Source organism: Mytilus californianus, unplaced genomic scaffold (assembly GCF_021869535.1).
Source record: "Mytilus californianus isolate M0D057914Y unplaced genomic scaffold, xbMytCali1.0.p SCAF_3, whole genome shotgun sequence".
NCBI lineage: Eukaryota > Metazoa > Mollusca > Bivalvia > Mytilida > Mytilidae > Mytilus > Mytilus californianus.
In genome coordinates this window covers 19026370-19053378 of record NW_026262679.1, presented here as the reverse complement: position 1 = coordinate 19053378, position 27009 = coordinate 19026370, and the positions used below count along the sequence as shown (strand labels likewise).

At 29.8% G+C, this 27009-nt stretch overlaps 1 protein-coding gene across 14 annotated transcripts in view; it reads right to left on the bottom strand.

Annotated features, from left to right (window-relative positions):
* The window catches only part of LOC127734061 (cilia- and flagella-associated protein 46-like), an 86517-nt gene that overhangs the window by 50988 nt on the left and 8520 nt on the right, over nucleotides 1-27009 (bottom strand). For 6 of the 14 annotated variants that reach the window (XM_052243672.1, XM_052243673.1, XM_052243678.1 and 3 more), the window contains exons 5-29: nucleotides 26745-26909; nucleotides 25987-26110; nucleotides 25227-25321; nucleotides 24696-24857; nucleotides 24166-24225; nucleotides 21575-21649; nucleotides 19331-19357; nucleotides 16224-16323; nucleotides 15623-15721; nucleotides 13775-13965; nucleotides 13296-13392; nucleotides 11966-12097; nucleotides 11140-11257; nucleotides 10098-10124; nucleotides 8176-8305; nucleotides 6148-6168; nucleotides 5387-5521; nucleotides 4590-4794; nucleotides 4258-4391; nucleotides 3913-4125; nucleotides 2788-3016; nucleotides 1956-2216; nucleotides 1242-1420; nucleotides 780-911; nucleotides 96-267 (exon numbers count right to left, since the gene is read on the bottom strand). In XM_052243672.1, the coding sequence (XP_052099632.1) occupies nucleotides 96-267; nucleotides 780-911; nucleotides 1242-1420; nucleotides 1956-2216; nucleotides 2788-3016; nucleotides 3913-4125; nucleotides 4258-4391; nucleotides 4590-4794; nucleotides 5387-5521; nucleotides 6148-6168; nucleotides 8176-8305; nucleotides 10098-10124; nucleotides 11140-11257; nucleotides 11966-12097; nucleotides 13296-13392; nucleotides 13775-13965; nucleotides 15623-15721; nucleotides 16224-16323; nucleotides 19331-19357; nucleotides 21575-21649; nucleotides 24166-24225; nucleotides 24696-24857; nucleotides 25227-25321; nucleotides 25987-26110; nucleotides 26745-26909 (3283 nt within the window). The remainder of the gene's footprint in view (nucleotides 1-95; nucleotides 268-779; nucleotides 912-1241; nucleotides 1421-1955; nucleotides 2217-2787; nucleotides 3017-3912; nucleotides 4126-4257; nucleotides 4392-4589; nucleotides 4795-5386; nucleotides 5522-6147; nucleotides 6169-8175; nucleotides 8306-10097; nucleotides 10125-11139; nucleotides 11258-11965; nucleotides 12098-13295; nucleotides 13393-13774; nucleotides 13966-15622; nucleotides 15722-16223; nucleotides 16324-19330; nucleotides 19358-21574; nucleotides 21650-24165; nucleotides 24226-24695; nucleotides 24858-25226; nucleotides 25322-25986; nucleotides 26111-26744; nucleotides 26910-27009) is intronic. The other 8 variants (XM_052243683.1, XM_052243687.1, XM_052243676.1 and 5 more) reach the window with 7 other exon arrangements.

Below are 27009 nucleotides of genomic sequence, written 5' to 3'. Positions count from 1 at the left end.
ATTTCAATAGAATTACTTATCTAGAATCAAATGCAGGTGAAATGATAAAAGATCAAATCTTAAATTTTTATATTTAACAGAAGACAATTAATTACCTCTTTCTTTTTTATTTTCTCAGCAGTAGCTGTTATACATTGTAAGATCATTTTAATGGGTTCTCTCAGTAGTTCTCTCTCTATAGGCTGACTGACCAGTGGTACACAAGCATTCCAATAATGTCGGGCTGCTGTCATCACCATCTCATAATTATCTGCATTTCTGGCATATCTGTAAAATATACAAACAGTGTCAAATCTCTATGTACAAGCTGTCTCTGAAGGTGACTGACAAATGGTGTACAAACATTCAAATATTCTAATGCAATATGACATGTAATACCACTTTTTGGATTATGACAATCACTGTACAATCATGTTTAAAAGATATCAAAAACGTTTTATATTGATTTTTTAAGATCAATGAATTAAAATTAGAATAATAATACTGTTATTTCTTAAATGTATGGCTGCTGTCCTTTTTGTACAATACATATCTGCATTCCAGGCATTACCTTTCAAATGTTTAAAAGTACAATAAAATCTCTCTATACAAGCAAACTGACCTCTGGTCAACAGTCACAAAACCTCACTTATTTAAACTCAAAGGCATTCTACTATTTTGACCAATATTATCACATCTTATAAATATGCATTCCTGGTATACCTCATATTTTATTCACATACTTATAATTTTCCACCTTTTACTGATCCTTACTATTATCAGATATGTACAATTAATACCTGGCACTGTTTAGGAATGCTTCCATTGCCTCTCTTCTGATAGCATTCTTGCCAGCCATATTGTCCATCAAACTCTGTCCCAGAATTCCACTGGCATAGGATAACATTTCCTGTTCTACCAAATATCTGTGACTGTGTCATATGAAATAAATTATATTTTTAATAATATGCAAGAAACAAACTAGTTAATATCAATTTCCCTTGCAAATTAGCTTCCCGAACCTTTAGAAACATAATTTATAAAAAAAAAATGCTGACAGGTAATGAAATTTATGAATAACTTTAATTTCCTCTCTGGAACTGTTACTTTATCCTGCCCCCTCCCCCCTTGTCTCTTGTCTGTTGTTAAAGACTTTATGTTGACCTTTATATGTCTTCTGGTTATTTTTGTCATTAGGTTGCTGTCACATTGATGTACACCCCAAATCTCCTTTTATTCAAATCTAACTAAATGCAACTTACGCCTCAATTTTTTTGCCTTTAGGCTGTGTCCCTGTCACAGCAAATCTCAAGGCATTTTTACTGCATCTCATAACAAGGGTGTGGTTCTTCTGCAGGTATGATAGGTAAGTCAACCTTGCCCATAACTGTAGTTCTACAAACTTGTCTGCCCATTTACATTCTTCTATCATGGAAGCAATCTGAAGTAAGCAATATAGACAATTCAAACTTGATACTCTCAATGTATTAAGGTAAACCTAGGTAATAACTGAAGATTGGCAACAGAGAAAATCTTTGCTGATTTTAAGTGAAATCAAAAATTTATTTTACATAATCATTCAGTATAATACTTGCTGGATTTTGAATTTCTGAGTCCAAAAGTCCATTTTATAAAATAATTTGTCTCCATATTAGGGATCAATAGCTTGAACTAGTCAAATATAGACCAGGTCAGTACCAGATAAAATTACTGTCTTCTGGGCTCTCACTGAATAGTTGCCAGGACCCATGGTAAAAAAGACTTTTCTCCCATTGGTGGGTTAAACTGACTTTCCAAAAGTTATTTTAGGTGCTGCAATAAGTAGCTAATTCATTATGATGTCAAATTACTAACAACTTTGTTGTCAACAGTGCCATCATTGTGTCATTGGATCATAAGATTTCACACAATTAAGACTGAAAAAAAACATATCGGAGAAAAGGGGACGCTATATTCTAAGTATCTACAACTATTACCTCTGCAACTGGTGGTGTGTCTTTAAACTCCAAAATACCATTCCTACTGAGATGTAACATTTCTACAGCCACAATAGCTCTGGTCATCTGTCTCTGACCCTCTGTGTACGGTTCATCATCAGCACCAAATGTTTTAGCTATCTGTTGCTGTGCCATCTGTTTGGCAGCCACCCACGTCTGTAGTAATGCTAATCTGTTAGCCATTGGTATTACATGTAAAGGATTGTTACCATTGGTCACTTCTATAGCATACTCACAAACCTAAAATTACAATAGTTATTTACAATGACTTCCTGAGTGATACCTCAATTTAGTTACATAAATGGTCAAAGAGTTTTAGAATTGTTAAACTATTTTATTAGTTTAAACAAATATTCCTGATTTGAGCCAGTAAACTTGAGCCATTTTGGGTTCTTTCCGTTGTTTTTTTTGGAGGGGAGGTGATTAGAGGGTAATCACAGTTTTAATTATTGCAACTTGATACATCTTAATGTTTTGATTTTGGAATGTGATATACTTCTATCTCTATAAATAATACACATATATTATTTCTAGGGTCAGGGAATATTTTCCTTTATTGATATTCAATGTTGAATTTTTTTCATTGAATTTAATATTGTCTATAAACAATGCTCTAGCTTTAAAAATCTATCATTATCTAATAACCCTATATATACAATAATACTTCAAACAGCCACAGGCAGCAATGAACAACGATTTATGTTTTGTTAGGTGTATGTTGAGATTTTGTGTCATGGATTAATAGACATGACCCTTCTTTTCCAAGAAGATGATATATATCAAAAATGTAGGATCTTATCCTAATTCCTACCTCTATAGCTTTCTTGAGATCAGGTAGAGCATCAGGACTTATAGAGATCTGTGTTGTGGAGGATGGTTTATTCTTAGCATCCTTTGGTGCTTTGCCTCCTTTTTTACTAGCTGGGGACTGTGACGGTGTTGGGCTTGGAAGTTCTGGCTCCTTGGGTCCATCTGGAATCCAGGGCTTCATTAAAGCAAAAGCCAATGCACCACATACATTCACCAACATAACTGTTTCTCTGAAATTATAACGATATATGCTTACTGAAACAAGAAAACAGAAACTTGAAACTGTCTTAATTTACAAGTAATACATTTACATATTATCACAACATTCAGTAAGTATTTAGAAAAATAGAACTACACTAATTTAAATACAGATCATTTCAAAATTAGGAATTACAAAATTAAATATAATTTGATATGTTCATATTTAGCTAAGCGATACAAGCATTGATTATGAACTCTGAAAGAGTAAATACATGGTACATTACTAACTGGTTACTGTTTGAATTTGTATTAATCATTAGTATACATTTCATGGCTATGTGTTTATCCTAGGCATATAAAACAAATGTATATATAACATAATTCTGTACCGTGAACCCTATACAAATAGAACTCAAGTGATAATTGAGGATTTTGACATTCAATCCTCCAATGTGGGGAGAAACTTCTATGGGGAGTTTCTGTTATAGAACCTATTTTTTGTTGTTTTTCATATTTAATGATATTTTTGGGGTAAACTATTAAAAGCGAAATAAAATGAATAAAATCTTTAATGAATTAATAAGGAAATAATAATGATATTGTATATCTTACATGTATTATATTGTATGTAATGTATATGCTTTAATTTTGGAAATAAAAAAAATTCAAAAATTAATTAGGTAAAATAACATGACAGGTATTTGACACTCTAAATAGAGTAAACTAACAATACTCTGACCATTATCAATCTTTTACAGGACAAATTCCTACTTAAAACAAAGAAAATGTGTAAAACTGGGAAATTGGGAGATTTGACCTGCCTGTCAGCAGACTTTTCATGGAAAATTTCTTTTCTTTTTAACTTGAAGACGAAAAATGGGAGGCTCTTACAGATATGTACCTATGGGTCAGAATACATATTTACCCAGCATGGCCAACTTTCTTCAAGCCTTCAAAACATGCCATTAAAGGATCCATGATTTCCCTATGTCTATTCTGTGTCAGTACATGATTATTGTAGTTCCAAATGTAGGCAGTGGCACAACAGACCAGCCATGGTTCCTCCAATTCTACACCAAGGTCAAGGCCACGCAGGAAACTCTTAGTGCAATCTTGTGATAACGATTGAATCCAATCACTAAAACAAAAGAATTGATATCGATTATTGTGAGTCTTTATTTCAACTTTTAAATACTCTTTCTGAGTATTTTAAGCTTTCATTGTCTAAACATTGTCATTTAATTCACTCAAAATCTTATATCATACTTACCAGTATTCTAGCCAATCAGGATCTTCCTCTGGTTTTTTGGCAACATAACCTTTAGGTCGTTTACTTTTATCTACTGGAGGTATAGGCATGTCATTTAGTTCTACACCTTCTGTTCTCAGTAAATGTACCATAGCCTTTAATATAAAAAAAGATATTGCGTTAACAAAACATTATCTGGCACCTGCTTTGAAGGCATCAATCTAAAATACACTGACACTGGGAAAAAAACTTATGGAATAATGACAAAATAAGGTTGTAACATAAGAGGTTTTTGACACTCCTGGCCAAAATGCAGATAAAAATATGTTCTGACATTCAACAACCAGCATTACCTCTCCTTGAATAAACTGTACTTCTGCCAGCATACGAATCAAGTCTTTATCATATAATGGTACAGGTCTCTCTGGACTGGATGGTCTGGTTCCAAGTTTACTATCTGCCTTAGATTTATCACCTAAATCAGTACCAGATGTTGTTCCTTCAGGAACAGTTGAAACTACAGAAGCTCCTGTGTCTCTCATTTTTTCTGGTTTAGGACTGAAAAAGTTAATTTTCAAAATTAATTCCATTGAACTGTTTTTTTACATGAATATGTATTAACAGGTAAATAAAAGTATAAATAGAATTAATATAAAAACAGAATGTACTGTCAGGCAATGTAAAAACAATCCTGTGGGTAACAGAATTAATTTGCAAAGATCCTGTGAAAAACAGCAGTTTATTGGATGGTATTTCCACTCTAACTGATTTAATCGTGTAACTTAAAAGCCCTGTAACCTAAGATTACTCAAGGATTAAATTAGTACTGGTACCAAAATTGGTTATAATTTATACATTCAGTGTTTTTATTTCATCCAGTAACCATTTAATTTGTTAACATTCTTCTTCTGTGTTGATGGACGATCAAATTCTAAACACCATATCTTGTGTTTTAAAATGTCTTAACTGTATTTCAATATGTATTGGTGCTAATAGTAACAGTAAACAGCAAGAACATTTTGTGCATAAAATATTTGTAGATGTCTGATTTACAATTCCCAACAATTTCTTTTGTAAAATGAAAGGAATAAAATATTCAAGGGAAGCATCAATCACTGATAAACTTTGTGACAGACTTCCAGTATCTCACCTTTCCTGCTTAATGGGAGAAACATTTTTCCATCTATCATCATCATACAGGAGACAGAATCTAGCTGCTACACGGCACACATCCCAAACTTCTTGTTTTCTCGCTGTCTTAGCCAAATCTCCCCATAGACGTGCCCTAAAATTAGTAACACAATTTTAACACAATTTATTATATGTCAAATTTTCTCTTAACTGATTTCCAAATATATTAACAAAATGAAAAATAACCAATATATTTTATTTTCTATCTCTTTACTTAATCTTAAAACTGAAAGCCCCCAAAACAAGTTCTCAAAACATAACAAGCATTATTCTTTTATTACATGTATTACAAATAAATATTAATTATATAAACTCCAAAATCTCTGCTCCTCTTTCAATTTTCACTATCATTAAAAGTTATAAGTATAAAAAAAAATGTACTTTCCTAAATACCATACAAACACAGCTCATAATATAAGGGAATGCCATTGAGTTTTACAATGTTTTATTAACAATATATATATAAAATTGTTGTAACTATGTCATTGTTAATTTTACTGTTAATGCTACTTGTCTAATACAAACAATATTTCAATACATCATTCAAACAATAGTCACTCCTCAAAATTTGTAAAGTTAATCTTCAGATACAAATTAAGCTAATTTCTAATATTTTATGTAATTTACATTAGAGTCACATGAATTCATTTAAATTATTGAGTTAGAATTATACAGAAGCACTATTAACAACTAGCCACAAACAAAAACACGATACTTAACTCTTCCCTCCCGTCGCCATGGCTGTAACGAGCATCAACATATTATTTCCCATAAAAATAAGACATTTCTGTAACACCTTAATTCTCTAGGAATGTAAATTTATGGGTTAAAGACAAATGGGCAGAAATGGGTTTCCATCTGGTATTTAGACAAAAACAATGCATCGTTGCTCCTATTATATTGCAATGCTTCAAACCATTCAAGTGAACATATTTTGGATTAATAATGTAAATTTTGGACATGGACTGGAGCATAAGGAGTTATTCCCAGAAATATTGTAAGGTTGGGGGTTTTACAACAATACATGGATGATGATGTTCAGGACTTTTCTCAGCATCTCTCTCTTAAGAACACCTTGATTACATACATTTATCAAATTTGTAAAGATTGAAGGTTATTGTAAAAAGGTGATTTCCAAACCCCAAATCTTATCTTTTCCTGGCATAACTATAACATAATTTTAAGAATCCTTTGTAACATATCAAATTCTCGCATCACATACTATTTACATCACATGTAACCTTTCATGTAAGGTAAATATACAGTGATTGTTTTTGTATGATATTACTGTTGCTACATTTCAGTATTTTTTCAGCACTTCAGTTATCTTATTTTAAGTACAAAGTAACATGTGGAAAAAAACAAACAAAAATAACAATTGATTGTAAAAGTAGTGAAGAGTGCAATAAACAAAAGACAAAATCAAATCATTCTGTTCTGATCAACTTATTTGTGTTAACATCAAAACTACATACCGCCAGTGGGTTAGCTTATATAAATCTTCATAACTGTCATTTATAAAACTGGCAATCAAATATCCAATAAATATTAATCTATTTTTCAATGTGATTATTAAACGATGTTTAAATACACCTTTTTCTAATTCGTTTAATTATCAGAGAAAAAGAAGTTAAATTGTCAACTACTGCTTGCTAATGATACCCTTACTATATGTATTCGGTAAATAGGAAGTTAAAGAGCAATGGATCTGAAAACACATCAAACAGTATAGCATGCTCACAAAAATGTCAATACAAATTTCATGGTGCTCTGATTAGTATTTCTGGAGAAAAATAAAAGGGCATTATGTATAATAATAAGGGTCTTTTTATTTAATTTTTCTTCTAAGAGTCGACATAATTACATGCATAGGTTCTGTATTTGCCAATTAATGTTACCTACATGAAGCAACCCAAAGAAGGGCTAGGTAAACATATATTGGTGAAGCCAAAGAAAAACCAAAATTTATTTTTCAAATTTTAAATACACAACAGCTATTGCTATTCAAATACATGATAAATCAAAACATAATCATCTGCTTTTGTTTGGTTAAAATGAAACTGAAAGTTGATGAACTATTGTTCCAATTGGCACATAACTTTGAAGAAATTCCAAAAAACTCATATGAACATATAATTTTTGTTTACTTCGAATATGCTTTAAAATATCATGAAAAGTAGTTTTATGCAAGCCATCTTATTCTTTTTTTGCATTAGCATCTTAAATTTCAAATAATTACAACATGGCAGCTCCACAAAAAAGTAAACTCTTTGGTTACATTATGTAAATTAAGAACGATTCAACATGATAGCCAACTGAATCAGCTAAAGTTCCATTCATTTGGAAAATACATAAAACTAAAGGTTAAAAAGTAAATTTACAAAGAATAATGAAAGTATGGCACATGAAATTGAGTAAATTCTTTGGAAGATGTTGAAAATTGGGAATAGGAAATATTTTAATTCCTAATCACTTATCTAACACATAATTAGGTCCATAAAGTAAATATTCTGAATTTACAAATGTCTGTAATAAACTAAAAGAAGATAGCAACAATGTGTTTACATTTATTTAGTGCAACACAAATGGATAAATATATATATAACAAGCAACATATACAATGAGTTAATATTTAAAGAACTACGTAGTGCCTAAGAAATATCCAAGTATATATTGGTGCTTCCATTTAGAAATACATTTAACAGTACTTTGTGCTTCCATTACATGCATGATATTGGTAAATCTCACCTTTCTCTATCATTCTCATCCCCTAGCCTCTTTAAATGGCCTTCAGCTTTCTTCACACATTTGTTAAATTGTCTGGCTTTATTTGCAAGTTTCTTTATTTGTGTCTGGGGAGCTTTCCCACCTGTGACATCTAAAATTTAAAACATTACTGCAATGAACATACTAATTAGTTATACATGTGTTCAACGTTGATTTTTTTGGGAGGAGGGGGGATTCCAGACAATAATCAAGATATTGTGCATTTGTGCATATACAAATATTCTTAATATGTGGTTTTAAATATAATCAGATTGGTTTTATTTGAAAGAAGTGTCTTTTCTGTTACCAATAGAGATATATTGTCAATTTCTGACACCAAATTATGGTTTGTTTCTCTGTTTTTTTGTGATTTTAAGTTATGTGTCTGTATTTCTGTATTCCTTTTTAATTTAATTTAATTTAAGCTGTATATCTATTTGGATTTTTTAAGGAGAAACCCACATAAATTTCAGGTCATACTGTTTTCTAAATTATTCATATTTCATATCATGTTATTCACTATTGGTAACTAAATATTTAAATAAGATAAAAAGAATTATCTAAGTTGTTTAAAAAAAAATCACAGGTTAATTCTAAATACCAGCTTTATCAGTACTGAATTGTTCAGAATGTTCTTTTTTACATGTAATTAATTACGATTAAATAAGCCAATGAATATAATACAAAAGAACAAAAAATACAAATATGAATTTACTAAGAGTGTATGGAATAACATTGTTTTTTTTCAATAAACCAAACATTTCCTATAACAAAAGCATAGTTCTACACTGTCTCCCCCTAGCTGACAAGCAGATTTCATAAACTTTTGACAACCTAATGACTTCTTTATAAAAACATTAGTAAATAGAGATATTTTACATAGATATAAAGCCATTACCAAAGATGAGAATTATCAAATAATTGAAGTTATAACATATACAATTAATAATGAGGACACTGAATTTTAATTCAACTTTGAAACATGAAACCAAATTTAATATGAAAATAGGTACTGTGGATTTATAATTATTCGTGGGAGACCAATTGTCATGGATTTCATGGGTATAGGTGAAATACAAAGTACATATTTTCTATAGGCTTGTCTGCAGACTTTTACAAAATCATGAAATCAAATATCCACAAAAAATTTTTTTTTCCTCAATCCATGAAAATTGATACCAACAAAAATAAAGGAATCTGTACTAGCATACTGGTGATCTTTACTTGATAAATTTCTATGTTTTACAGTCTGTTAGTTAACTTTTATCTATCAGTTGTTGTTAAGTGAAACATACATATATCTTAGTGAATGAGTTAGTTCTACATTGTTAAAATAGAATTCTTGTTATCGACAGCTTATTGATTTCTTAAAAAAAATATATCCAGCCATTATTCCGTAATAGGTCATGCTATTACAAATCTGATACTTGGTTTTTGAGCTTGTATCCTGTGCTTATTCATGCAAAATAAAATTATTTGGTTGCTGTAAATCTAAAAGCACTAATTTAAAAAAAAAGGAGCTATGAAAAATATTCAAATTTTCTCCAAATATTGAACCTTTTAATATTTCCTTATTTGAAATATTGGTATCAGTGTTTGTAAGGAGTAGCTCATAGATTATTCTTTCTACTCAAGCTTAAAGTGACATCATAAAAAAATACAGCATTTCAAACATAAACAACTACATATTCAAAAATAGACTGTTGTTCTACCTTTAACAAAATGGTGTAAAAATTACCACAAAATTAAATAAAGAGTATGAAAAGTGAATAATCAGATTTTTTCTTTTAATTAAGCAAATAGCAAGTTATTAATTTTATTCATTTGTAATAGCAGCTAAGAGAACAGTCAAAATAATGGAACTAAGAAGGAATAGCAACTAAAATAAATACTAAATGTGGAACCTGAGTAACTATTGTCTCCATTCTTCTCTGAAAAAGGAAGGGTGCAAGCAAACTATCAATACAATATAAAATATGCATATCTAAAGTTCAATATGGTATCATATTTTGATAAAAATGGAAGGTTTAAGCAAAATAAGGCCATTGCAACTACAATATATATTTCTATTCGTCTAAACAGTATTCATTATACTTCCATGGACAATGAGGAGTTCAAGCAAAATGAATGTAAATTTTAATATGTCATGAGATTAATTCTGAATTTTATTGTAAAATTTTATATTATGAAAAGAACAACTCCTGTTCTAAGGGGTTTTTGGTACTAGTTCACTGCAATGTAGAGCTTTGAAGAAAAGTAAGCAAAAAATTATCATTTACCTAAATATATAATTATTTCCAACCACATTTAAGTTGAATACAAGTAAAATCTAAAAACATTTTTTTTTTTACTTTAACTAAATACTAATTGTACATGGAAATTAATAGGCAGAAATCCCTCATTGATTTTTATTGCAGTCGGAATCAGTGCTACTACCAAAAGAGGAGAGTAACTTCTTTTCTACTGTAAACTCATGCCTGGGTTCAGCAAATGACTTTTTGGTAAAATGTAATTGACCACAACTACCAAAAATAAGGAATGTATGGATAATCAAAAAAATGAATCAATTTACATAATACTAGATATTATAAAATCAACAATATCTACAAAGCAAATAGATACATCCATAAAAATAAGGGTAGATTAGTCTATAACATTGCAAATTGGGATCCAAGCAAACAAACATTCATTAAAGTTAAAATGTTACAGTACAAAAAAAACAAGGTTTCAAGCACATATTTATTTCACACATTTACACAAAAAAATAAAAAACAGATTAAAGCAAGTAAACATATCAAAATTATTTCATTAACGTGATTACATTAAAAATCAGGAGTTTGAGAATCAAACTGTAAAAGTAAAAACCTGCAAAAGGAAATGAATGCATATAGTTGTCAGGGTTACACTATAAGCACATAATAATCTACATCAAAATGAAAGTTATACCTTTAGTGTCACTTTCACTATCTAACACTAACTGGAAAGCGTCTGGTGCTAGAGCCTCTCCTGCCTTCACTAACAAGGATCGCTTCATTCTCATGGTACCTGAATCAGCTTTCCTAGCCTTAAATATAGAGAATTAAATATAGACAAAATCAATTACCATCAGGAAAGCACAGGGAGTTTGAGCCATTGAAGCCTTTACCTCAAATTATCTCTTTATTCAACAATGCCTATCTGAATCTATCCACTCAAGAAAATAAGTTGTCTAGACTCTGTGCAATTCAGAGCTTGACATATGGTATATATACTTGTTTATTGTTGAATAGTCTGTAGGTTGACCGCTGCATTGAAGATTTCACTTGTAGAATAGTTTCTTAATTTACAGTTAATAAACAAAACATGTCCTGTTCCTTCGTTCGGTTTAAAGAGATTTTCTTTCATTTGCATATTATATTAATCTAATATCTTTCTTATTGTCAGATTTCCTCATTAAGATATCCAACTTATAACAATAATTCACCTATTGCTGTTGAGCCATAACATTTGTTATGTGAATTGTCAAAGAAGTTACAAAACAGCTTTTTTGGTTTAAGGGCCAGCTGAAGCCCGCCTCTAGGTGCAGGATTTTCTCGCTGTGTTGAAGACCCATTGGTGGCCTTAGGCTGTTTTCAGCTTTTTGGTCGGGTTGTTGTCTCTTTGACACACTCGCCGTTTCCATTCTCAATTTGAATTATGTTTGTACTACATACATGACTTGGACATTAAATTATCCAGAATTTAAGAAGTTTAATTTGATTTTTTAATGTATAAGAAGCAACACTGTCCAAACCTGTTCTATGATCATGGCCGCCATGTCTTCAGGTCTGTCTGGCTGTTTATACAGCTGAGCTCGAAGTTCTAGTCTATGTAGAGCTACCTCTAATCTCTCCTTATACACACTTCCATCATCTAATTGTATTGCCTATAATATACATATATATGCATTATATACTTTTGTAATACAATCCATCTAAGTTCAACTTTTGTTTGTCAACCTTTGTAACGTTCTCTGCATAATATATTGTTCCTACTTTTTTAATTGGCTTTTTGCCTGATTGTTGACTCCTGTTTTTTTTTCCTAGTATGAACTGGAATATGTTGTGTTTTACTTACAACTAAGTTTTTTTAAACATTGATTTTTTTCTAACATGCCTAACTATTTTGAAGTCTACTAACAAAAAAGTCTTCTTCAAAGTAACTTTATTAAGGCTACAGTTATAAAATAGTTAATTGCACTTTCAATAATGATTTTTCTAGGATTTATTTTCATCTGTTGATTAATCCTACATTGTTCCTTTCAAAAAATATATTACAGTTAACAATGTAAGACAGTATCAACACTAGGGACACCTGTCTCAATCATATTGTCAAATGTAAACTTTCTTCCTCATATTCGAAAAAGCTGTTCCTTAGTTATATATAAAACTATATTTTGGTGTTTTCTTTGAACTGTTTTTTGATGTACATCTTACTGCTGTCTTTTCTTAACATTTGTAACAGTACATAATATTACCTTTAACTATTTATTCAGTCAGGAGCCTGTAATTCAGTGGTTGTCGTTTGTTGCTGTACACGTATATCATATTTATTTTTCGTTTATTGTTTGTAAATAAAATTAGGCTGTTAGCTTTCTCTTTGAGCAGGGTTCTCACTTAGGTGAGTCCATGAGTCCTGGACTCATCATTTTCAAAACTTGTGAGTCCAAAGATGCATGAAGATTGTAAAATGTTGTATCAACTAAGCGCACATATCCACATTTTAGACATGTTAGAGCAAAAGTTTGAAAATAATATAATTTTGATGTCATTTTCTTGCTTTATTTTGTCATGAAGACTGAAATTATAATGCAATAAAATTTCTTCTCATTATTGGATTCGTCATGGCCAAAAATGATGAGTCCCTGGACTCGTCTTCAAAAATCCCTATTGAGAACCCTGCTTTGAGTCATGTTGGAGTCTTTATTAATAGCTTACTACACAGAGTGGGTTTTGCTCATTGTTGAAAGTCGAACAGTGAATAACAGTTTCTAACTTTTACAACATTTGGTACCTGGTGGAAAGTTGTTCTCATTGCAGTGGCAATCATACCACTTCTTTTTATTTTTATAGCCGTCATATTACCTTTTTCAGATGATCCATAGCTACTTGTATTTGTTCCTGATCTTCTTCACATTTAGACAATTCTGTGTGGATCTGGCATCGTAAATTGATTAAAAGACTGAAATTAGAAACAAAAATCTTCACATTTGAAGATTTTATGTGGATCTAACACCACAAATTGATTAACGAACAGAAAGTAGAAACAAAAATCTTCACATTTAGACAATCCTGTATGGATCTGACATCACAGACTTATTAAAGGACCAAAATTGGAAACAAATCTCCACATTTAGATTTTCTATGTGGATCTGACATTGCAGGTAGATAAGCAGACTGAAATTACAAACAAACATTTTCAAATAATAGAATAGTATGATTTTGAAAATGATAATCAAAATACTTAAGTACCTACAAATTGCAGGACAGACATTTCTCTTAATATCCTGCAAAAAATGATATTTTTTGGCTGAATTAATCAATTATTCAAAATAAAATGTTACCTATGTATTCCTTCCAGGGCTTCAGCTAACAGTGTGAGAGGTTTTCTGATGTGTTTACGGAGATTGGACTGTATGAGAGGTAAGCAGAGATTGAATGTTGTAACACAGCCAGCTTGTATAACATTTGGATCTCCATTCCTTATAGCATTCATCATTGTCTCTTCACATCTCTTGATGGCTTGAAGTCTAACCTAATGATGTTAATAAAAGCTTTTTTACAATATATCAAATGTTATTTTCATTAAAAGGGATTATCATTACAAGTGTACAATCAGAATCATGTCATATTAATAATTTCTCACATTATGTATTTAAATACTACATCCATATAATCACTTTCTTTTCTTGTCTTCATATTTTTTTTAGACTGCTACTTATTTTCTCCATATTTCATTCTTTTTAAAAAATGTCAGAAATAATAATATAAAGTGAGAAATTGTGTGAGGTTTAAGGTTATTTTGTAATTAAGATAAAATTGTGAACAAAAATTTCCTTGAGTAAATTTAATCATTGAAGGAGATTAGAACCAGGGAAAAAAACCCACCAAAAACAGTTTAATTCATGAATCTTTTGTAATATAATACAATTGAGATTTTTTTTGTCATACTCAGGACAAAAATTAAACCATTATTTCTGGTAGCTCAACAACCCTCGTTTTTTATGCCTAGCCAGATCTATTTTACTCATATATAATTTTTAAAATGTGTCTACTATAGAAATTGGATAAATTATGGACTATCTGATGTCTTAAACATCATAAACAAGTTTAATAGTGTAAAACCATGTATGATCAATATTTTTAAGGCCTTTGTCTCCTTAACGTGTAATTCTAACCATTCATTTGGTCTATCTACTACTCAATGGCTGTCTGGGCTTTGTTACATCAATATAATATATGTATTATTGTCATTTTTCTTTTTTTGATGAGAAGGGTTTGCCTCAATGACTGTCTCTTTATGAATGTTTTATCACACTTTTTAATTCAGTGAAGAGTAGGATATTTGCCTCATCATCTTTGTTTCGTGGGGAGTGGGGGTTTGCCTCAATAACGGTCTCCTTAAACATGTATTATAGTCATTTTTTTTTTTGTTGGGGATGACGATTTGCCTATCTAGCTTTTCATTTCCAATTTATAAAACTTCATGACAAAATACCAGATTTTGATTGGTTAATACGATGGTGATAATGTACTTTATTGCTATTTTACAAAATTTTCCTTTGATTTTACTGACTGATAATTTCCTTTCTCAGCAATGTAGAGTGATATGAAAAATTATCGCTAGAAACTAAGGGCGCATGTGCTGTTGTCAATGAAATTAACAACGTTGTCATAGGTAAAATAGCGATGAAATTAACAACGTCGTCATAGGTAAAATAGCGATAAACAGATTATCATTGGTCATCTCAACTAGATTGCTTTTCTCAAGCGAGAAAATCAATCTCTTTGAGATGACAAACAATAATCTATAATTATCACAAGGCTATATTCTATTACCCTTCACTGAGATGCTTGATCAATAGTGTGCTTTACTTAAAACAGATGGTTGTTATTTACAAGACGTCATAGTTTATTACATTTAATTCAAAATTTAAAAGACAATAATAACTGAACATTCAGTATAATAAATTAATAACACATAGCTGAGATGATGAGGGAGCAGATTGTTACCCCTGGGAAAAAAAAGTATCAACCTTGGCTTCGCCTCAGACGGTCTATGTTTTCTGCGTGTAAGAATCTGCTCTATCACCCTCTCAGCTATATGCTATTTATATATTATGTTAACCTGCATAAATTTCAATCAACCTGTTAAATAAGATACTAATTCTTAAATTGAAAACAAAACTAACATCAACTGATGATTTCTGATACGACTCCTGCTTGTCTCCTAAACTTTTCACTGTTAAGTCACTCTGCAGAAACTCCAACTCTAAAAAAAATCCAGGATCCTACAAAAGATTTAGGTTTTATATAAAAATAAAGTGGATACTGAGTAATGCACGTCAGATGCATAAAATTGTACTGAATATAGAATATTTCAACAGGACAATATCTAGCAGTAAAATAAAAGATAATAATTATAAAAGTATTAAGGTGACTAGGGGGACTCAGCTTTACTGTCTATTGTTGTAGAATCAACTTTGTTACCAGTTCGTGTGTTAAAATCCCCAAGCAGACAAACATTATTACTTTTCACTGTGAGGTCAATGTATTCATTTGCAATTTGTAGAAATGCATCTGCTGTACAATGTGGACTGATTTATTTTTGTCTGTATGATGGTCTATTTGTGACATTCTGTGCATGGGGCATGAAATTAAATATCATGGAGCCACCAGATAAAAACATTTTCTAAATTGACTTTTGTGAATTTCATATGCCAGATGGGCTTTCCTTATTGAAAGTTTAATTCATTTTAGAATATCGAAATAATAACATCCAATTGACAATACCTTTACATTAGAATTTTTCATCTGGTCAACACAATCTTGAGCAAGATCAGGAAAATCTAACTCCAAACAGAACCTGGCTAATTCTAACAACAGATATGGTCTGAAAAACAGCATAAAGACAAATATTACATTATATCAAAAAATGTAGACAAAAAGTTTTTCTGGAATCACAGTTTGCTCAAAGTTATTTAGTAGAAATCTAGACCTAAACATTTAAAATTTTTCCTAATTCAATAGACCTTTAAAGAAACTGCAGTCCTCAGGTCAACATAATGACCTATTTTTGAATACTGAAATAACCAAATATTTTACATAAATTTATCTTTTAAAATTACATGCATGTAACCAAACTTCATAGCACCACTTCAGTTCAGCTTTTGAAACTATCTAGCCATGATACTTTTGTGATATGGTGGCATTAGGAAATCAACAATCACTCTAACTAGCAGGTGTCAAACAATCACTATGCACATTGTCAATTATTACAATTACTATGCATATTGTTAACTATAACAATTACTATGCAGATTGTCAATTATAACAAGTACTATGCATTGTCAATATTTACCTGAGCACACAGGTAATAAACAATTTTTGACACACAACTAGGACTGTTATAAATGCAACAAATGTGTCAATCATTGATTAAGCATAATTTCAACCATGGTTTAATGAAGAAACATATTTCGTTAAAAATCAAAATCGTGTAATAATAGTATGTGCAAAATGAAACAGCCTCAAAATCACAAGGCAACAAAGGGTAACCTTACTGAAAATTAAGGCTGACACAAACTCAAAAGCTTTGATGTGTGTTTAAAGCAAAATTATAAATTCTAGAGTGAGATTCTCTCATTTTTTGCCCTTCATGCAATTATATTTAGAACTTAATTTATTCCATTGAAGTACATATATGTTGCTTTTTTTTAAAGTTTTTGATGGGAGATGTAGTGGTGTAACAACAATAAAAAAGACCATCACCTTATCTAAGGTTTTGCTAGTTTCTTTCTCAAATTAAATCACTAAAAAGAAAGTTTGTTCTCTGATCCCCTCTAAAATTCTACTGGGCAACAAGTGACAACAGTTGTAATCATGTCGTTAATACCTTTCTAGCAGAGAAGATGAGAAGTAGACCAAAAGTAGTTAATGCCTCTTTGTATTATACAGAATAAAGCTTAATATTTGATAACAATACAGTAAAACACAGCTGTGTTCACAAGGTTGTGGCAGCCAGTTTACATAAACTTATTCATTATATTAACTAATCTGTTAACATTATCACAAATTATTTGTACATCTAAGTCTCATTTTTAAATGAAGTAGTTATAAATCATAATTTACATTAAAAATTTGAAACAGAAAAAATATGAAAAATACTATACATTAATTCCTTAATTTTGTAACCCATACTTTGTTTAATTCAATCTTAGCTATAAAAAAAAAAAAACACCATGGCAACAGATACAACAAAGATATGTATTTGTGAAAGTTCTTTTTATTTTACTTATGTTGATCTGATTCAAGCTGTCAACATAGACAATAAGAAAAAAGAAGTTTTGTGGTAACAGCCACTTTGTAAACTCTAAAGAAAATTCCACACAAACATGTTTGACTGTATGTACTTGAATATATACAAAACTAAATAGATTTCTTAAGACTTTCCAAATATGAATATATAAAACTACAATGATATTAGATGCCATTTTCAATACAAAATATATAATTAGACTTATTGCAAACCCAATGAAAGTTTTCCACAGTGCCATCTCTATCTTGACCAGGTATTTAAACTTTTGCAAGTTCACCTGTCCTATTGAATGAATACAATAGCTATTTTTCTCTGTGTAGTTTATTCACTGGGACCTTTAAATTTCTTCTAAGAGAAATCTATCATTCATTGATTAAATTACCTGTGTAAAAAAAAATTCTTATATATAGACAAAAATACTTTTTTTATACTCATTAATTGCCTGTGCTGATGTATTTATTCAATATTAATAATATATTTTCATTCAGTTTAATATAAACATTGATTCAATCATAAAAAGTTGATTTCTAACAAAAGTTTTATCAATGTTCCTATTGAAATTTGATTTTTTTTTGTTTAGTTATAGAATACATTTAAGAAGATCTTAATTTGAAACATCATTATTTTCAAGTTCTTATTCATGTCAAGCAAATTTTTTTTTAAAAGGAACAATGTTGAAAGTTTTGTCAGAAATCAAATTTTTATGATTGAATCAATGTTTATATTAAACTGAATGAAAATATATTATTAATATTGAATAACTACATCATCACATGCAATTAATGAGTATAAAAACAGTATTTTTGTCTATATATAAGATTTTCTTTTTACTCAGGTAAATTAATCAATGAATGATAGATTTCTCTTAGAAGAAATTTAAAGGTCCCAGAGAATAAACTACACAGAGAACAATAGCTATTGTATCTATTCAATAGGACAGGTGAACTTGCAAAAGTTTAAATACCTGGTCAAGATAGAGATGGCACTGTGGAAAACTTTCATTGGGTTCGCAATAAAAGATGTCACAAACTACAATATTTTCATGTTGAAAGAAAGTTATGTTAATTGTATATTTCTATATATATATATATAAAGATAAAGTACCATTATAAAATTCATTCATAAAAAACAAAACGCACATTATTCTGTATCTGATCAAACAATGATTTAAGACAGTAGGAAAAGTTATAATAAAAGTCCACATTATAAAAAAATATAAAGAAAAAAACAAACGCTGTACAGGTACTTGTAATTGTTCTTAAGTTGTCTCATTGGCAATCAAATCACAAATCCTTATTCGTATTTAAAGGCACATTTATGAATGAAATTAATATTGAAATTAACAGATGACAACCAAACAATTTTGTGGAAAAATGTCAAACACTTTTACCCCAAAATTGAAGTAGTCCTCATGTTTATTGAAAACATCGAATAAAAATCATACAATATCATTCAATGATCTATTATTTTTTTTGTCTAATTCAGATTCCTGAATAAATAATTCATCACATAAAGTAAGAACAAGGAATTGAAGCAAGAACACATCAAATTTCTGTCAAATTCAAATTGCTGCAATCATTACCTGTCTGGTGCATTTACATCTAAATTGCTGAAATAAGGTAACAATGAAAACAATAAACACATTTATCTTGGTTAATTCATAATGGCTGTTGTTAAAAAAGAAGCATTTTATCAATCAAAACCTGATATTATCTTATTGGTTCACAATTGAATTGAAGCACTGTGTCTAATTAATTGAGATGAATATTAAGTTTTCATCAAATAATTAAAAGCAAACAATTTAGACATGCATATATGACATACAAATTTCCCTACCACCAGCAAACGTCTACAGGGGCCTCACTTTGTCCAAATTAAACTTTAATCTAAAACTAATCATTATGTTTATACATAATAATTATCTACATAGAAGTAAATAAAAGTTATATCTGAAGAAATTGATGTAAAATATTTGGGTCAATAACAAGGACCTAATCAAACTTAGTTTTTCTTCAATAGACTTAATTAGTAATCAGACTGAAAATTATAAATTAAGTTCAAATATTTAAGACAGGAACAGGATTAATCTAAAATGAAAGAAAAAGTAGAATTGAATCAGCAATTATAACTCAACAAGAATTCTGAGAGTATTGCATGGCAATACATAGACCACTACCGGTTAAAAATTCATTGTAATGGAACAATATGCTAACTTGAACCACAACTTGTCATGGTGTAAACTATATAACAAATATCAAATCAATATCTTCATGAATCTGACAAATGACAAAAAATAAGTGTGAAAAAATACTTTGTCGGTAGGGGACTAAAACGTTTTGTGAAATAAATAATGTTTGATGTGTATATATACATTAATGAGAAATTTAAATAAGAACTATAAGTTTATTCCTTAGAAGAGAGATCTTAGGAAAAGGATCTTAGGGATACACTCCCTTTATACAAGTTCAAAACCCTGTGGAAGTGGTAGGAAATTCTAAAAGTGAATTTCTACATAATGCACCAGTAAATAAAGAGACACCAAGGGTCTGGTTTTAATAACTCATTTTATACAACTATACAACTAGTTATACAACTAAAAAAAAAGTTTGGCAAAAAGCAAGTTGTTAACTTAGTTTGGGTCATTTAAATAACAATGATAAAGAAATAAGATTTACTATCACAACATTGCAGAATTAATGAAACTGCATCTTTTCTGACTTTATGGATCAATGTGAACATGAATTCTCTGAATGTTGAAGATATGAAAAAATAACCAAAATCATTTGAAAAATACCTAAACCCTTGGTGGCTGTACTTACTGACACAATAGGGTACCAGTTCTATAGGTCTGGTTACGTGTACTTACTGACTCAATAGGGTACCAGTTCTATAGGTCTGGTTACATGTACTTACTGACTCTATTAGGTGCCAGTTCTATAGGTCCTATCTAGTTACATGACAGAAAAAACAAATATACCTTCCTACGGGTCTCACTTATTAGCGACAAGAAGCACCAAGATGAATAATTAAGCGACAAGAAAATAAATTTAGCATCAAGATATATCTAAATAATGATTATTTCAAATAAATATATATATAGAAACATGTATAAAAGTGTGTGGTTTTGTTTTAAATATAAGAGTATTTTCATTATTTCATGATACTGAGAGAAGAAAATAAACATTTGTTCATTTGTTCTAAAAAGAATTTTTTGTTATCAAGGATATGTTTAAAAAGATATATTTACAGTTTACAGTTTAGTATATGTATAAATGAATGAATTGATTTTATGTAAAAGTCAGCACGGGTGATATATCAAAGCTGGGACTATTATCAAAGGTTCAAACCAAATTATAAGATAATCTAATCTTTATTTTAACCACTAAAAAGATATTATAGGATGGGACATGGGATTGCTACAAAATGTTCAGATTGAAACATACTTTAAAATAATTTAATAAAATAATTGCAAGACGTACGTAGTGCTACTAAATATAACATAATTTGAAACTTTATAAAACAGCAAATAATCAACTGTAATTAATTGACTTTTCTATAATTTTATTGTTTTAATAGTATATAACTCTTGTCGCTAAATTTGTCTTCCTGTCGCTATTTTTTTCTTCTTGTCACTTCTTGATGCTTCCTGTCGCTAAAATTCTTCTTGTTTCTAATTAGTGAGACCGCCTTCCCTACAGGACCGAGGTTCCAAACAAACGATAGGTGATAAAACTCAGGAAAACTAGTGACCAAGGTCAGACAAAGTTATACAAAGGAGACAAGACAGGAGAGAAAGGAGAAACAAGACAAAACATAAACAACTCACTTGTCCAAGCTTTCTGGTTGTAGCTTTTTGGTAGATGTTGGGGTCGGAGTACGACGACCCTTAACTGGCGTCTTTCTGCGTGAAAAAAGTGAATAGTCTACTTGATTATGTTGTGTTTTGTGGAAATATTAAAAAATCAATACATTTTCTGTTCAAATAACAATTATCAGTAGTAATATTTTGTTAATTGAAACTAGTTATTTATTTAGCACAATCAAGGTCAAGTCAAATGAAGTTTCTGCCATCTGATGTTTATTTGTTATATTAATTTCTCTTAATTGTACAAAGTTGAAATGTTTAATGCTATCTTCATTCAAAATTATACACAAATAACTCTATTGCCTTATCAATCCTTTTACATAATGTACCTATAAAAAGACAGATTTGATAATAAGCTTTTATAAAAACGAAAAAGGTCTACTAGAATGTGTTTTTCTTTTTATTTTGATGCATCTCATATCATCCATCAGCATCACAAGAAATGTATGTAGGACACATGTAAATCATCAGACTTGACCTTTGTTCTCAGAACAAAATATTAAGACTAATGTAAAATCTGATATAATTTTTGAAGACCTCAAAATTTCAATAGCAAATCTTTTTCCTGAAGTGAATTATTTGTACAGAAAATGTATTGCCAATTTAGTAAATCAATTTCATATTAAAATTACAAATTTTTCACTTCTATGGTAATTGCTATAAATAATTCTACAAATTATATCTTAGTATTAAAGGTTGATTATTAGTTAATTCCACAACTTATTAATATTGTATCTTTAATCTCGAAAACAAATCATGATAAACTTTTTTTCATTTCATTCTATAACAGTTACATCAAGTTCTGGGGTTTACTACTCCTAAAAATATTTCTGAAAACACAAAAATCCCTAGAACTATATTATACAGTTCCTAAAAAATAATATAATGAGCACTTTAATTCAGACTAAATATAATAAACAATCCATGCTAAGAAGACAATCAAACAAAAAAGCAAGAGAAAAAACAAGAACAAATTCTTTCGTCATTCAGATTTACAATCAGAGGAAAAGCAAAGTATCAAAACATATTGTAAAGGTCTTTGCCAAATATTATCAACCTAGAATTCAGTCTTTTATTTCAATAATGAATCTCATTATACACTTCTAACTTAAAATGAATGCAATAGTATATTAACTTTTTAAAGCCCAAGGCTTTATTTCTATCTGACAAATGAACTTTTATAACAGATAACCAAATAGTTATTGTATTGATATTTGTAATTTTTTTGGAAAAAATATACATGTGAACAGGTTTTGTATGATTTTAAAATTTTTACTATGACAAAATTAAAAGTTTCTTCAAAACTCTTCGAACAGCAAATAGAAACATGAAATTAACTTATTTGGACACACCCGCCATCTGGCCTATTTTTAGAGGCATTTTGATCCATCTTTATATGATTTCCATCCATTTTCATTAAACTTGGTTTACCTATGGACATTTTAGAACCAACCATACTACAAACAGACAATACATACCAGTAAAAAATCTTTTCTGCATTAGTTTTTGACCATAATTATACATTATAAATTTGAGTTTTTGACATTAAATGAATGCATTGCTCCACTTAAGATCATCCAAAAGACCTGCCCAACCCAGAAATTTAATACAAAATATTCTGTTTTCTTTTGCATAAAGATACAATTTCATCTCCAATCTAGCATTTTGATTTTCTTTAAAGATTATCACTATTATTATATCATGCATATTCTTAGACTCATGCACATGGTAGCATTCTATTGATTCATGCCGTGACTTACACATCCCCCGGATCATTTTCTTCCTCCTCTAATGATACGTTACGTTTTGGTAATTCTATTTCACTGATTATATTATCTAGGTCCTCTAAACTGTTGATAAAAACCATCAAAGTTACGTTTCGTAATTAATAATTAATTACTTAAGTGCTTCAACTTCCTTTCTGTTCCTGTTATGCCTCGGAAAACTAAACACTTTAAGAATCTTACTTATTCTCCAAATTTATTATATATTTCTGATTTTTTCAATTTTTAAAGAAAAAACATAGCAATATAAAGAATATTTTTACATTACCATGATTCAAATGGAACTAATTCTATGTTAAATCATATTTGATTTGTAATTAATTGAGATGTTTATTTTTTTATTAGATATACATAAAAATAAACAATACAGGGTGCCTCATTTCAACGTCACTTCACATCAACATGTAACTGTCCCTTAGAGTGCAGAACTCATGCTATAACACTGGTACACAAATGTATTTGTGAAAACTCATTAAGATTGACAGATGGAGTTTAATGTCCAGTGAGTGAATTCTTTAACCAATAAACAACAAAAGCAGATATTCAAAAAGAAAAAAATATTTTTTTTCAAAAACCTTAACCTTTTTTTCTTTTTTCTTTTTATTTCTATACAAATAAAGTAATCTTTTAGCTAGAACTCATTTATATCGAAATGTCTTTAAAATATTTCCAACATAGACAGTGATTAAACCTGTGCTGTAAAATTTGTGATGACCACACATTGTGAATGATTTTCATATTTAAAATCACCACATTATTTTTACTCACGAGGGATATTTTGAGACTTCTTTACGAGACTCATGTTGTCCAGATGAAGAAGCTGATAATCTAATAATAAATCTTTATACATTCAAAACTTTATCTGATGAATCAAACCTATGCTTTTCAATTTTTTATTGTAAACATCACTATACTGTTGAATGTCTCACAATTCTAATTTACTATATAGTCTGCTTTGAAGTAAACATTGCAATCTTGGCAGTCAACTTTGTCATTTTATGCTTTGAAAATTAATGTACAACTAAATATAATGGATTCTTCAAAATCAAAAAACAAACTTTTACAATTCTTTAGGAGTATTAAACTAACAAATCATACATTGGTAAGATAGATGGAAAAATTAACTTTTCATGAAGCATACACAATTATTAAATGCTATTTAAGGAGAAATTATTTGGATAAATCTGAGCTCTATTCTATTTTCTAGATTGCTAACAAAATAATTTTACATATACAAAAGCAGTTCATTAATCATAAAACCTGTCAAACGAACAGAAAAAAATTGTAAATGCCTATACCTTTCTTCTTCCTGACTACGTCCAGCAGGACTGGTGGTTGTGGTAGGACGTGATGCCCTAGATTTGCCCCTGTTAGCGTTTAAGGTCTGTGGTACACCCATTTGATTGAGAATGTGTTGCATCTCACTATAGTAGTCTCTAGGTTCACTTATGTCATTTGCCCTGCAGAAACAGATGAATTATCAATACTGTGGATTTGAACACTGAAGAAAATTCACTCAAATTAACTAAATGTTACTCATAATTATAATTTTGTTTGTATCAACTCTACAGAACTATTTTTATTGTATCTGTTTTGTCTCTTTTTTTTTTTTAGTTAAAAAAATTGATACTTTTTTTAGCTGACTGTAATCTCTGTCCCAGTGAGAAGTCATTTTTTATGCTATAAATTCTCACAAAAAGATTCTAGTTCAAAATTCCTGGTTTACAAGAATGCAATATGAAATTTGTGGAGAGGACACTACATTTGTAAAGGTTTGAGTTGAATATTCAATAAATGAAGCATAAATACTCAGTTGTTACTATACTTACACTTTTAATTTCAATATTTTGTAATAAACTGCTAATTCAGGAGAATTTTTCACATCTTTGTGCAACTTGGCTGCTTCAAGCAATTGGTTTCTAACCTAAAATATATATGCAACAAATTTTTTTGTTAAAAACATTACCAGAAAAGTACCATATAAAATGGTTGACTGTTTAGCCCCATTGTAGCTAATTTCATGTCAGTGTTAAGATGGGGATTTTTATTCCAACTATCCAAGTTTCTTGTAACATTTGCCAATAGTTGGGCAGGATCTGCATACCCTTCAGAAGCAAATGAGTTCAACCCTGATTTTGGTATGGTTCGTGCTGCTTAGTCTTTATTCTAAATGTAGTGTTTTGTGGACTTGTCTTTTTGTTGTTTTTCATTTTTTTGCTATGTTGTTGTCAGTTCCTGTTTCACCTTTGAACTTTGAATGTCCCTTTGGTATTTTTAGATACTTTTCTTCATTATCCATTGATAGGCACACTCAAGCAGTAAGTTGGAAAACCACATAGTCTATAAACATACGAAAGGCTTCAATTCAAATGTAAGTGAAACATTTTATTATTTATATATTCAAAAATAAATTCAAAATGCCTAAATGGTTAAAGTCAATGTCTTTTTCATTTAGTTTTCTTCTTACCGAAACAAAATTAGCACAATAGTGTATACACTGATAAAAGAAAGATGTGTGTTACGAATCTATGAGACATCATTTTTTAAGGTAGAGACAAATCTAAATTAAAATATTGAAATGAAGCTTACAATGAGGCCAAAAACTTGTTTGTATAACTGAGGAACATTCTGTTTAATGAATGAAGCTGCAGGACCAGCTATTCCTGTGGCATCTGTCTTCTTACCAGCATCTAAATGGCATTCTATAAGTGCACTAAAAAAATAGGGAAGTGATTAATGGACTTTTTATGTACAACAAATGTTAACCGTTTACCTAGGTTATACTGACCTAACAGTTGGAAACAGCAATCTCATTCATGAAAACTGATGGTGTTGGATAAACTATAAAGTTTTGCAAACATTCATAGAGAATCAACTTCAATATTTTGACCCAGGATAGGTTTACAAACTTAGTTTGTGACAGAACCTGATATTTCAGCTGAACATTCTAAATTTCTATCACGATTTAATACTATTACTAGGTTTCTTGGTTACCGGATATATCCATCTTGTCAATGACTGACTGTTGTCTCATTACTAATGAAATCTAAAACAGCTTGACTCATCTATTCTCCAACTATAACAAGCAATCAATTTTCATAATGGATATCTCAAATCTAACAGAAATCTGATTATCATTCAAACAGAATATTTTATGTTTGTATCTGTATTTTTAAATAGGTTCATGTGCAACCTATTATTTTTCTGTTACTTTTATGATTCAATAGTACATGTTGCAAGTTATATTGGAGGAATTTTGATAATCATCAACCACAGGAGGTATATTACATACATACATATTTTTTTTCTCAAAATTAAAAGCAACAATAGGAAACAAAGTATATTACATCATCAACTGAGCTCTCCATTCAAAGTCTTGGTCATCAATATCATCCAAAGCCTTCACTACTTGATGTAAGCTGTGGGCAAGATATTGTCTGTATCTGGGTTTCAGAAAAGGACGACAGAACTGCCAGTAAATCACTGATGCATTGTAAACCAGAAAATGGTATCTGAAAAGAAAAATTAATAAAATGCAGAGATTTTAAAAATTATAAATACAAACCAGGATTCTTATCAAAAGACTCTAAATAACAATCATTATTGGACATG